Source organism: Humulus lupulus, chromosome 3 (genome assembly GCF_963169125.1).
Source record: "Humulus lupulus chromosome 3, drHumLupu1.1, whole genome shotgun sequence".
NCBI classification, from domain to species: domain Eukaryota; kingdom Viridiplantae; phylum Streptophyta; class Magnoliopsida; order Rosales; family Cannabaceae; genus Humulus; species Humulus lupulus.
The window spans coordinates 26,434,531-26,448,723 of NC_084795.1; the positions used below are offsets into that span (position 1 = coordinate 26,434,531).

The 14,193-nt window shown below is 43.8% G+C and overlaps 1 protein-coding gene across 1 annotated transcript; it reads left to right on the plus strand.

Moving 5' to 3' along the window:
• Window positions 1-454: 454 nt before the first annotated feature.
• On the plus strand, window positions 455-2,833 carry LOC133823820 (uncharacterized). The gene is made up of 2 exons (XM_062256669.1): window positions 455-1,185; window positions 1,357-2,833. Exons 1-2 carry the CDS (start codon window positions 455-457, stop codon window positions 2,831-2,833), a joined length of 2,208 nt encoding a protein of 735 aa, XP_062112653.1.
• Window positions 2,834-14,193: the final 11,360 nt, after the last annotated feature.

Consider the following 14,193-nt stretch of genomic DNA (forward strand, 5'->3'; position numbering starts at 1 on the left):
CCAGCACCCCTACTCCTCCGCTCTTCCCTAATCAGTTTTCACAGCAACCCACGACTTCAGCAACTCCCCATTTCCAGGCGAGATCTTCGGCACCCCTCACTAGCAATATGCAGATCGTGGGAGTTATTGCCCGAGATTCCAGCTCTTCCAAATCCCATATTAATAGGGGAGCTGGTCAACCTTCAGATCTGCCATTGACCACACAAACAGGCCTATTCTCTGTTGAGTCCAAGAAGAGGAGGACCTACCATGATGAAGGCCCACGTGTTGATGAGAGTAATACCATTTCATTAAGGCCCGAGGTCACTCTGGGCCCTATTTCAAGTAAAGGAACGTCAAGCGGGCTGGGCCTTATAAGTGAAGCTTGTGAGAAGAATTCCAAAGGGAAAGAAGGGGTTTCTAGCTCAAAAAACGACTTTGTGGCGGGTTCCGTTCAACGGACCCGCCAGGGATTATGAGTACCTTAAGTTGGAATTGCCGTGGGCTTGGGACCCCACGGACTGTTCAATTCCTAAAGGAATGTGTATTCCAAAAGAAACCCAATTTCATTTTTCTTTGTGAAATCTTGTGTAAAACTGAAAAAGTTAATAGAATTAAGAGGTCTTTGGGCTTTGAAGGCATGATTGTGGTTGAGTCCATTGGCCATAGTGGTGGGCTGGCCCTTCTTTGGAAGTTTAATGAAGAAGCCCAACTACTTTCTTTCAGTAAAAATCACATTGATGTTGTCTGCTCTCCCAAGAATACCCCTGCTTATAGACTCACAGGATTTTACGGCAACCCAAATCGCTCAGATCGTTCTATCACTTGGCAGCTGCTTCGTGATCTGTCTAGCTCCTCTACTCTTCCTTGGTGCATTATAGGCGATATGAATAACGTGCTCAGCCAGAGGGACAAGCGTGGTGGCCGACCTTATCCTAACAATCTTCTAGAGGGTTTCCAGCAGTTGGTTCAGGATTTAGGGCTCATTGACATCGATCTTATTGGCCATCCCTTCACTTGGGAGCGTGGCCGTGGCACTCTCCATTGGGTGGAAGCTCGTCTAGATCGTGCCCTTGCCACAGATTCTTGGCTTAATCTCTTCCCTGGAGCCAAGCTTCTAAACACTGAGGTAACAACTTCTGATCATTGTCCTCTCCTTCTTGATCCTAGCCCCAAGTACAGTAATGGTTCTAGCCGCTCATTTAAGTTTGAAAATTGTTGGCTTAGAGAGCCTATGTGCCGCCTTATTGTTGAAGAAATTTGGAGCCAAAATCGTCACCTCGACATATCCAGTAAGATCGCTCAATGTGCGATGGTCTTGGGTAATTGGGGCAAACATATCACAGGGCACTTTTAGACCCGTATTGCTGATTGTAGGAGATTAATCAGATCACTTAAGGGTCTTCGGGATAGTGACTCTATTCGTAAGTACAATGACGCCAACAAGCAGCTTTTTGAAGTCTTGACCCAAAAAGAAATTTTTTGGAAACAGAGACGTAAGCAGATATGGTTGAAAGAAGGGGACAATAATTCTAAATTTTTTCATGCATCGGCTCGCACTCGACAACGGCGCAATCAGATCTGTTCTCTTCGTAATGATAGAGGTGTTGTAGTCGGGTGGGAAGATGGTTTACAGGACTTGATTGTTAATTATTTTCAGACCCTTTTTAAGTCCACTGTCATGAACTGGGATCATGTTGTAAATCACATTACTCCGTCTATTACAGGTGCCCATAATGAGTTAATGATGTCTCCAATTGATGCAGCAGAAGTGAAGCGTGCGTTGTTTCAAATGCATCCAGAAAAATCTCCAGGGCCTGATGGAATGACTCCAGGATTTTATAAAAAATATTGGTCGATTGTGGGTACTGATGTCGTCCAAGCTGTTAAGAGTTTCTGGGATACTGAACAGTTCCAAGACAATCTCCCTTTCACTAATATTGCTTTGATACCGAAAAAGAAGAGTCCTCTATCAATGTTGGATATCCGACCGATCTCACTTTGCAATGTGTTATACAAGATAATAACTAAAGTTCTGGCCAATCGACTCAAGCAGGTTATTGATGTTGTCATCTCTGACTCCCAGTGTGCGTTTATTCCAGGTCGATTAATCACTGACAACATTATGATCTCCTACGAACTTATGCATTATATGAAACGTAAAAGTCATGGAAAGCAAGGGTATATGGCAGTTAAACTTGATATGAGCAAAGCGTATGATCGAGTTGAGTGGGGCTATTTAAGATCTGTTCTTTGCAGGATGGGCTTTCATGAAAAACTGGTCTCTCTCTTTATGGTGTGTGTTTCATCTGCTAGGTACCAGATTGCACATGGTGGTAAAGAATTTGGTCTTATCATACCGGAAAGGGGTCTTCGCCAAGGCGACCCCTTATCTTCTTATTTGTTTATCATCTGCACAGAGGGGTTTTCTGCTCTATTACAGGAATATGAAAGAAAGCAGTTCATTAGCGGCATCCAGGTGGCTCGAGGGGCTCCTAGAATATCTCATATGTTCTTCGCCGACGACAGCTACATTTTTTGTAAAGCTAATTCCGAGGAAGCCAATCATGTGCTTTCTCTTCTACATACTTTTGAGCTTGCATCGGGACAGAAGATTAATTATGATAAATCTTCTGTTTTCTTCAGCAGGAATACTTTAGTGGCAGATAGAGATACTATTTGTGGCGAGATGGGTAATCATGAAGCAGACGACCAAAGTACTTACCTTGGCCTCCCAAATATTATGGGTCGTAAAAAGACAGTAATTTTGGGGTATCTTAAGGAGCGGATTTTATCAAGAATCAAGGTTGGGAGACCAAATTTTTATCTAGAGCAGGGAAGGAGATTCTTTTGAAGACGGTGGCACAATCCCTCCCTAATTATGCAATGAGTGTGTTCCTTCTCCCTATCGAGCTCACAAAGGATATAGAGCGCCTTATGACTAAGTATTGGTGGACGTCTTCTTCTTCTAGAGGTAAAGGAATTCATTGGCTTAGTTGGGACCGTATGTGCACACCCAAGGCATCGGGTGGACTAGGCTTCCGCTCCTTACATGACTTCAATGTGGCCTTACTAGGTAAACAAGGCTGGCGACTTTTAACAAGACCATTATCTTTGGTTAGCCGCATCTATAAGGCTCGTTATTATCCTCATGGATCGTTTCTTTCAGCTGCAATTGGAAGCAACCCTAGCTTCGTTTGGCGAAGCATAATGGCGGCTCAAACCTTGATTAAAACAGGGGCATCTATTCGAGTGGGATGTGGTGCTCAGGTGAGTATTCTTGACGACCCCTGGCTGCCTAGCGAAGACCCTTTTGTCCACACATCCTCTATTGCTTTGGCTAATAAAACTGTTGCTCAGCTTATGACATTTGATCATGGTCAGTGGGATATAGACCTTATCCAGGATATGTTCATTGAAAGGGATGCCGACTTGATCATTAGCATTCCCATCGATGCTAATGAGCCTAATAAATGGTACTGGCGGCCAAACCGACTGGGGAATTACACTGTGCGCTCTGCCTATGCCCAGTTACAGACCGCCCACTCTATCACTTCCCTTAGTGCGAACTCAGGCTTCTGGAGATTCCTCTGGAATTTGAAAATCCCTCCCAAGGTGAAAACCTTCTTGTGGCAAGCTTGTAGAGAATGCATCCCCACGAAGAGCAGCCTGCAATCGAAAGGAGTGCCTGTTGACAGTGTCTGTCTTTTTTGCAACACAGAAAGAGAAACTACAGGTCATATTCTGGTTCAGTGCTCTTTCTCTAGAGCTTGCTGGAATCATCTTGGGTTTGAGCACCTCGAAGAGTTTGGAGGATCTTTTAGTGATTGGCTGGCACAAATGTTCCATCTGCGGCAGAAGGAAAAGAGATGCTTGATTGCTATGGGCTACTGGGCTCTCTGGACATGCAGAAACAATCTGTTATGGAATAAAAAATGTTTGGAAATCTCTGAAGTTGCAGCATTGGCTTCTTCGGTTCTTTGTCAATGGCAATATGCTCAAGATAAATCCTTTGATTTATCTCTTGGCCTTATTAATCCAACTGATGGCTGTGAGCGTTGGCTACCTCCACCTGTTAATATGATAAAGGTAAATACCGATGCAGCACTTTTTGATTCCTTACATTGCTTTAGTTACTCCTGTGTTGCCCGAGACCATACTGGATCCTTGCTTGAATGTAAAGTAGCCTGCAAGCGTGGTCAAATTTCCCCAGATGTTGCTGAAGCAATCAGCATTCGTGAGGCCCTTTCCTGGATCAAAGACAATACTTGGCAACAGGTCATGCTAGAGTCGGATTTCCTAGTTGCTGTCCAAGCAATTCATTGTCCTACTACTATGCACTCTTATTTTGGCCGAGTTGTTCAGCAATGTAAGCAGCTGTTGGAAGACCTTAAGTATAGGAAAATTTCCTTAACTTTTGTCAAACGGTCCGCAAATGCCGTGGCACACTTTCTTGCAAAGTCACATAGCATCGTTTCAGGCCGTGTATTTAGAGCTGATAATGCTCCTACTGAGCTTATGAATGTAATTCTGGATGATATTTCAGTTTAATGATATTTCTCTTCAAAAAAAAAAAAAGTACCAATTTTTTTCTATTTACAGCAAAAATACTAAATCTTTGTTAATAGTTGTAGTTAAGTACTAGTATTTTAAAAATGTATAAAAACTAAACGGAAATTTACACAAATATCTTAAAAATGTAAACTAATTCAAAAAATACCTTAAAAAGTTACCTTTTGGTTGCTTACAATACTTATAAGATACCAATTAACTACTTGTTTTTTATAAAACCTTTATTTTTAGATCATATTATTTCTGATACATTTAGGTTACCTTCAAAACATATTTGTAGACATATACAAATTAGTTATTTTTAAGTTATATTATGATATCTTATCAATTAAGATACAATATGGTAACATTCAAGCTTATTTCAAAAACTAATGAGTTGTCATATAGTATAACAAGTTATCATAGAGCTTATTAATAAAAATTAATTTAGTATACTATACAATAACTTTTAAATAATTTTTTTTTAATAATCTACTAAATTAATTTTTATTAATAAGCTCTATGCATTATAGGGGCTTCTAATAAAAAAAAAAAATCATTGGTGTAATGACATTACATTTTAGTGCTATTATTTCCCTTGTTTCCAAAAATGCCTCTCTCATACTCTTCCTCTTCTCTCTTTTCTCTCTCTTTCTCTCGATTTTCTCAAAATATGTAGCCACAACACCACCGTCACCACACACCCTCATCCCTCTTTTTCTTAGTTTTTCCTCTTTCTCTCTACCCCTCCGTTTGTTATCTTTCTTTCTCCTAATTTCTTCATGGAAGCTACACAAAAAAACACATGTTAGTTTTAAATGATTTAGAACATTAGCTCATGACAAGTACCACTTAAGACACTAAGGGCGTGTTTGGAAACAACTATGTAATTACTAGGTAATTGTACGCTCTAATTCTCCACGGGCTATTAGCGAGCTGAGGTATGACATAATTACATCAGCCACGTGGATGCCACGTGCCCGGAGCTGCTGTCGCCAGCTCCCACCTCTTTAGCTCGAGGTAACCAAAGGCTTACTAAGGTTACTAAGGAGTCGGGTCTGAAGTATGGACACCGCAGGCTAAGAAGACATCCAGCTCGAGGTACTAGTTGGAGTTGACTGCTGTGACCCTTTATAAAGTCAACCACGCAATGTAAACGTGCATATATCAGACATCACATGTTTGATATATCCCTGAATTCTCAGACACGCAGCATAAACGTGCGTGTTCAGGCACCCATGACTGGGTTGGGCCGTGCGGCCCATTATCCCCCTTACCTATTGATTAGACCACACTTCATTTGTCAAGTTTTAGGAATTAATCATGAATGTCACAGAGGTGACATGATGGGTAAGAAGGTCACGGGATGACCCCCCTTGCCAACCCCCAGGTGCCCTCTCCTATAAATATGGAGACCCTGGGAGTTGCAAATGGTTGGATTCAATTGTGTAAAGAAATACCCTGTAAAGAATACCAGAAAACTAGCAATAATATTGGCTGGTGGAGTAAAAGGATTTTAACCTTTGAACCACCTAACAAAGTATTTGTATCATCATTTTATTTTAAGATCATTCATCTGTTACGGTTCGTTACTTAGCACCAATCCCATTCTCTTATTCTATTAATTACCTGTTGGCGAAGAACCACGTCAACCAGTCGAGCTGAAGATGATCTCTTCCCCGTGGCCATTCACGGTCTGGGGAATCGACTTGGTTGGCGCCCTCCCTACTGGAAAGGGAGGGGTCCGTTACGCGGTGGTGGCTATCGACTACTTCACCAAGTGGGCTGAGGCAGAACCCTTGGCAACAATCACTTCCAAGAGAGTCCTCGACTTCGTGGTCAAAAGCATTATCTGCCGGTTCGGGCTGCCGAAGAAAATCGTATCAGACAATGGGACGCAGTTCGACAGCAATCTCTTCACCGAATTCTGTGAAAGGTACGACATTGTGAAAAGCTTATCCTCCGTGGCCTACCCCCAGACAAATGGGCAGGTCGAGGCCGTCAATAAGACACTAAAGGCGAGCCTTAAGAAGAGACTGGACAAAGCCAAGGGAGTCTGGCCCGAATAGCTCCCCCAGGTACTGTGGGCGTACCGGACCTCGCATCGAACTCCGACAGGTCATACTCCTTTCTCCCTAGCTTTTGGGAGTGAGGCAGTCCTTCCTGTTGAGATAAAGGTATCTTCGCATAGAGTCCAGGCGTATGACCAGGACCGCAATCACGAACTGCTTTGTGCGTCCCTCGACCTGATTGATGAAAGACGAGAAGATTCGCAGCTCCAGCTCGTGCATTATCAACAAAAAATCACTCGTTATTTCAACTCAAAGGTCAAAAAGCGTGCCTTTAGCATTGGCGATCTGGTCCTTAGGAGAGTCTTTTTAGCCAGTAAAGATCCCAAAGATGGAGTATTGGGACCGAACTGGGAAGGACCGTACCAAGTAATCGAGGTCATAAAGGAAGGAACCTACAAGTTAGCTCAGCTTAATGGAGAAGCAGTCCCACGAACTTGGAATGCCATCCATTTGAAGAAATATTATCAATAATACCCTTGTAAGGCTTACTCAGAAAGGCCATTTTTTTTTTATTAAGAAATGAGAATTAAATCTTTTTTCATTATTGTGTATATTTGCGAATGTAATCTCAAGTAACCACAAAAGACCCTTTCCTAATTACTTGGGGGGCATATGGTGCCTGGATACAACCAGGTTTCCCTAAAGACCTAAAAGTTGATTCAAATCGATTGATCGATGTTTTTCTTAAAAAGCACGAGATATTGATAAAGGATTAACGCGAACTAAGTCCTATCCTGGATATAACCAGGTCGCCCTAAAGACTTAGAAGTTGATTCAAATCGATTGATCGATGTTTTTCTTAAAAAGCACGAGATATTAATAAAGGATTAACACGAACTAAGTCGTATCCTGGATATAACCAGGTCGTCCTAAGACTTAGAAGTTGATTCAAATCGATTGATCGATGTTTTTCTTAAAAAGCATGAGATATTGATAAAGGATTAACGCGAACTAAGTCGTATCCTGGATATAACCAAGTCTTCCTAAAACTTAGAAGTTAATTCAAATTGATTGATCAGTGTTTTTCTTAAAAAGCACAAGATATTAATCAAGAATTAACGCAGACTAAGTTTTCAAATTAACGTCCTGGATATAACCAGGCCCTAAAGACTTAGAAGTTGGTTCAAATCGATTGATCGATGTTTTTCTTAAAAAGCACGAGATATTGATAAAGGATTAACGCGAACTAAGTCGTATCCTGGATATAACCAGGTCGTCCTAAAACTTAGAAGTTAATTCAAATTGATTGATCGGTGTTTTTCTTAAAATGCACAAGATATTAATAAAGAATTAACGCGGACTAAGTTTTCAAATTTACGTCCTGGATATAACCAGGTCCTAAAACTTAGAAGTTAATTCAAATTGATTGATCGTTGTTTTTCTTAAAAAGCACGAGATATTAATAAAAAATTAACACGAACTAAGTTTTTAATTTAATGTCCAGGATACAACCAGGACTTATCTTAGAAGTTGGTTCAAAGTTGATTAGCATGTTTTTCCTAGAAAAGCATAACATGTCAATCACAGCACCAACAAAAAACTAAGACTATTACCAAAATGCATAAAGGCAAAAGGAGGTAAATCAATTAAAAGCAAAAAATTGATAAAGCCAATTGTCTCGAGGTTAGAAAAACCTCATACAAAGTTACAAAAAAAAAATGTTCGAATGGTAAAAAGAAAAGAAGTCCTAGGCCTCGCCAGGCTGCTCCGATGAGGTCACCACCTCGCCCTCCTGCTCGGCGGCTACAGAAGTCTCCCCGGTCTCGGAGGACGCCTCTTGCTGAAGGCGAGCTTTAAACTTCTCCAGGAAGCTGTCCCATGCGTTCGCCCCCAGAAAGGAGAAGTCACCATCTGGGTTAAAGACCCAGCAGTGGTACAACATAGCCTCCATGGAGGAGCTGGAGGCTGCCCTCTCCGTCACCAGGGCGGCCTTGGCCTCCTCGGCCTCGGATTTTGCGGCGTCCAGTGTGGCCCGAACGGCCCTGGCCTCCTCGAGCTCAGTCCTCACAGTGGCTAGGGCGGCCTTGGTGGCCTCGACCTCCTGCAGCTTAGGTCGAGATGCGCCCAGCTCAGCCTGCACAGTCACCAGGGCATCCTTGGCGTCCTATTCCTATTTTTGGGCCGTCTTAAGGGCGGCCAAAGCAGTCTGGTGCTCGCCCCTCATGTCCTCGAGTCGATCCCTAGAGCGAGATATGCTCCGGTGGAGAGCCAAGGCACCCTGCAGGACCAAAAGATAATAAGGCAACTGCCTTAAGAAAAAAAAACAAACATGTGATGCATGCGAGCAAGAAATACCAATGGCAAGGCCAACTTACCATGAGGGCCATCCCCAGCGAAGACTCCATCACATTCTCTGGGCTCCTCATCTCGATCGCCCGTAGGTCCCTCTCGGCGGCATTGTAGTAATGGTCCACGGTGTAGCTCGCCGTCTTGTAGACCGTCCCTCGAAAGACGTCGGGGATCTTCTTCAGAGACCGGGGGTTCACCAGGATGCGTACCTCGGGGGTTGTGGTTGACAAGGTCCCGGGGGGCACCTCCATTTCCTGAACAGGGGCGGGAGCTCGCGGGGGAGGCGAGGGCATCTTCATTGCAGGAGGGGGTGGAGGCACTTTCTCCTGAGCTGCCGGAGCCTGGTTTTTCCCCTTCGCAGGGGACTTGGAGGTACTCTCGATGGCCTTCTTCACCAGCCGGAGCTTTTTCACCATGGGCCCGGAGGCCCCAGAGGAAGGGTTCCCCCCAGGGAACATAGCTCCCAGATCGTTGCTCTCGGGCTGAGACATCTCCTCTGGCAAAACAAAGACAACATTAATATACAAGTAAAAATATTTGTGCGAGACAACAAAAGTAAAAGGGAAAACAGATCTCAAGTATATATTGAAAGGGATCCTACCCTCCGAGCTAGAGGAGGAATCTATGGTCACGACCACCGGCCCCGGAGCTACAGCAGGGGAATCTACGATATTGACTTCGCGGGCTGGAAGAGGCTCTGGGTCCGAATCTGGCTCGGGACTAGACTCTTCTACGTACTGCCTAAGACTCGGAGCTACTATACCCTCCTGAAGGGAGGGCCATGATCGAAGGTTGGTCCCGTACTCCTCAAAAAAGACCGACCTAAAGGCTAGGGTATTATCTACGACTACAGTACCCCTAGGGCAGCTCATGTCATGTCTTAGCACGAACTGGTCAACGCATTGGAGCAAGGTTACATCGTAGTCTGGGTCACTTCGATTGAGATGAACGGGCTGGTTGGGATTGAACCTAGCTAACCGAAGGTCTACAGTGGCCCTATCTAAGTCCCTAAACATATAAGGATTACCTTGCCCGGAAGGACTGGTTGCTGCTCCGGACTGGGCCCTCTCCACGTCCGTTTCTTGGGTGACCTCCAGCACCCGCTTCTGCCGCACGAGGGGCACCTTGTCCTCCTCGTCCTCTTTTTCTCTCGCGGCCTCCTCCTCGGGGATGGGCGCCATCTCACGAGCTGGAGGGAGGCCCCGCGGTATCCTCAAGGCCAAAGTCTGGCTTGGGGAGATTAGCTTGCACGCCAGCATCGTCTCGTCTAACACGAGCTGGCGATAGTCCTTTTCGCTGGGAGGCAGCCCCGCCAATGTCTCGTATTGACCCCCGAGGGTCATAGACTTGGCCGTCCTCACGAAAATGGCTGCATGAGTGTTTCTAAGTCAGGAACTAATAAAAGAAGCTAATCAATAATTAACTTATGAGCTAAGAGTAAAGGGTACTTACGAGGGCGGTTGAAATAGTGATATTCGCAATTGCGAAACCCCTTGGACATGAAGAACTGGTCTTTAAAGTCGTTGGGGTGGCTGGGCAGCTCGATGACCGCAGCCGTGTTTGGAAAACGGGTCAGGTAGTAAAACCCGTTGCCTCGCCCCCTCTGCTCCGGGCTGGCCTTGAGGCAGAAAAAGTAAAGGATGTCTGCCGGCGTGGGGACCTCTCATTCCTGCTTCAGGAATAAGTATCTCAACCCCGCTAACAAACGATATGAATTAGGGGGGAGCTGGAAAGGAGCCAACTTCACATAGTTAAGAAAATCCGTGAAGTACTGGTCTAGTGGAAGGAAGGCCCCAGCCTTGAAGTGCTCGTCGCTCCAGGCCGCGTATTCCTCATCGAGCGGCGCGCAGCTCCGTTTGCCTTCTAGGGGAGGTCGGGCGTTTAGGGCACCCCTCCCAATCTCAATATTGTGGGAAAGGAATATCTTATTCACTTTCCCCTGGTTGGTGATCTTCGAGACGATCCTCTCGGCCTTGAAGAAGGCGTCGGGCCCCACCTCGAGCTCCTGCTCCACGGCTGGACCGAAAACGGGGATTGGAGAGTCTGTGACCACCTCCTTTCCTTTGGTTTGTTGAGAAGACGAGCTGCCAGCAGTCTTCTTAGGGGCATTCTTCTTTGGTCCCATCTGGTCGCCTAACGAACAAAAGAAGAAAATTTAGAAAAGGCGACCTAAGCATAGGAAAGAATCTGACGCGAAGTGTTTCCTTTACACGGGCTGAGGTAATCTCAGCCCGTGGAGAGTGAGACCACGCGGTTCTATGAACACGCGCCTGTGCTCCCAACGGATCCCCGATTACTCGGAATCCGTGTGTCAGGAGGGTCAGAATAAATTTTTTTGCCTTGGAAGGAAAGTTTCAGTAGGCAAACAGTGCAAAACCGCCTGCGAAGCGTGCCCCCTAAGCTACCCGGTTTTTGCACCCTAAAAGCTGGTTATTTCAAACAGGCATACAAAATTTCTACCCAGAAAATTTCCCCAGAAAGTGTACCCTTTGAGTCATACTCCTAAATGGTTTTTTTTTCTACGGTCGATGCCCTGGAATAAAAACCTACGCCTATCATACCCACAAAAACCAGCAGGATACTGCATGCGGCTACAGAAACAATTTACCTAAGCAATAGTGAAAAGGAAATTTAAAACATGCATAAGCGGAGAACTTACAGAATGTTTTACTGTGAGGGGCTGAAAGGGTCGTCTGGGTTGGAGTCCTATAGAAACTGCTAGTGCCAAAGCCTCACAGGAGCTCTCACGCCTGAGCTTCTGGAACACTGGGAACAGTAATCGGAAGAAAGGGAGGGTTTTTTGAGTCTGAAAAGAAAGGAGAAAATAAGAAAATTTCCAAACAAACGGGTGACCCATGCGTAAGGTGGCCACCCCTTTTATATACGTAAGAGGCCGAGTGAGGAGGGTCGTTGGATTGCCTTGATGTAGGATACGAGGATCTCTACTCAAAAGGCGAAACGACGGCCGAGTATAGGCTAGGCCATTTAATGGGGTTCTCGAAAGATGTACCGTCACCAACCATGATGCTCTACGTACTCGACGCTTGCGTAATGAGCGGAATGTGAAGAGTCCACAAGGAAGCCTAAAAGCCCCCACTGTGGCCCCGGGTGACGTCATGTGCCACGAGCAGGGGCTTGGGGGGCAAATGTACGCTCTAATTCTCCACGGGCTATTAGTGAGCTGAGGTATGACATAATTACATTAGCCATGTGGATGCCACGTGCCCGGAGCTACTGTCGCCAGCTCCCACCTCTTTAGCTCGAGGTAACCAAAGGCTTGCTAAGGTTACTAAGGAGTCGGGTCAGAAGTATGGACACCGCAGGCTAAGAAGACATCCAGCTCGAGGTAGGAGCTGGAGTTGACTGCTGTGACCCTTTATAAAGTCAACCACACAATGTAAACGTGCATATATCAGACATCACGTGTTTGATCAATCCCTGAATTCTCGGACACGCAGCATAAACGTGCGTGTTCAGGCACCCACGACTGGGTTGGGCCGTGCGGCCCATTATCCCCCTTACCTATTGATTAGACCACACTTCATTTGTCAGGTTTTAGGAATTAATCATGAATGTCATAGAGGTGACATGATGGGTAAGAAGGTCACGGGATGACCCCCCTTGCCAACCCCCAGGTGCCCTCTCCTATAAATATGGAGACCCTGGGAGTTGCAAAGGGTTGGATTCGATTGTGTAAAGAAATACCCTGTAAAGAATACCAAAAAACTAGCAATAATATTGGCTGGTGGAGTAGAAGGATTTTAACCTTTGAACCACCTAACAAAGTATTCGTATCATCATTTTATTTTAAGATTATTCATCTGTTACGCTTCGTTACTTAGCACCAATCCCATTCTCTTATTCTATTAATTACCTGTTGGCGAAGAACCGCGTCAACAGTAATAATTACATTTCTGAGTAATTACACTATATTTTTAAATACAATGTATGTTTGGATGGCAAGTGGTGGTTACTTACGAATTCCTATTATCATGTTTGACAAAACAGTTAGTAATTACGTAGAAAAATAATATTATGTAATAAATACTATTTAAAATTGATATTATTTAGTAATTACACAATGTAATTACACCAAATTCTCATAAGGGGCTATGAGAATTGGAGAGTGTAAATAACACCCCTCAATTACCTCCAATTAGATTATTACTATGTATTACATGGTCAGACAAACATGCCAAATCAACTATTTAATCTGAATTACACATAATTCCAATTACAAGGTGGCTTTCCAAATGCACCATAATTATTGCATTTCGAACAGATATAGGCATGTTAAGGAAAAGAAGTCTGGGTTAAGTTTTTTCGCAATTTTTTTTCAATCTGAAAGTCTAAAATTTGCAGAAAATTGACTTTGCTTGATTGTTGTTCGATGGTGCTTGATGCCACCTCGATGGGGCCTTAAAAATAGAGATTTTCATGAAAAAATTGACTTTGCTCGATAGTTTCTAATTGTCTTCGTTTTGAATCCTGGTCCTTCCATGTAGGAGTTGTATTTAGCCCTTAATGTATACACCTAGGCGAACAGATTGCACTTTCTGTTCTTGTGTGTTGTAGGTTTACAAGCTTCGTTGTGATATCCATTGATTCCATAAATGCATACATGCAATTAGGGTTTTAAGTAATCAATTTATCACTGTTTACAGCTTGAACAAATCGCCACCATAGGTGGATCTTCCCTTGAACCGTCGTGATCACTCCACCTTATAACTTGGAATCGCTAGATTTTTAATTTTACTATTGTGCCCTAATTTGAACACAATTAATTGAAATTATTTTTTACATAGATATGCGATTTGTCTTGGACGAAAAAATGATGTTTTTTACAATTTGCAATTGCACCACAGTTCAGAGCTGTAAATATGGGCCAGCCCGACTCGTATCATAAAAAAGCCCAAAAAAATGGGTTGTGCCATGTCAGCCCGTCTAAAAATATGGGCCGGCCCAGGCCAACCCATAATATAATAGGTTAGGTTCAGCACGACCTATGGGCACGATATATTCGTGTCAGGCCCGGGCCGTGCTTTAAATGGGTCGGTCTGTTTTTTGAAAGCGGACCACTCTGTTTTCTTACACGGGCCTAAATAATCCAAGCCCAAATTTAAAAAAAAAATTAATTTTTTTTAATTAAAATTAAAACCTTAAATGATATCATTTTTTTTCCAGGCCCAATATAAAATGGTCTAATTTCTAATTATCCAATTCATCAAAAATAGTTATCAAAAGAATCTCGTGAGATGAGTATAAATAATTTATCTTCACAACTCATCAACCAAGAAATATC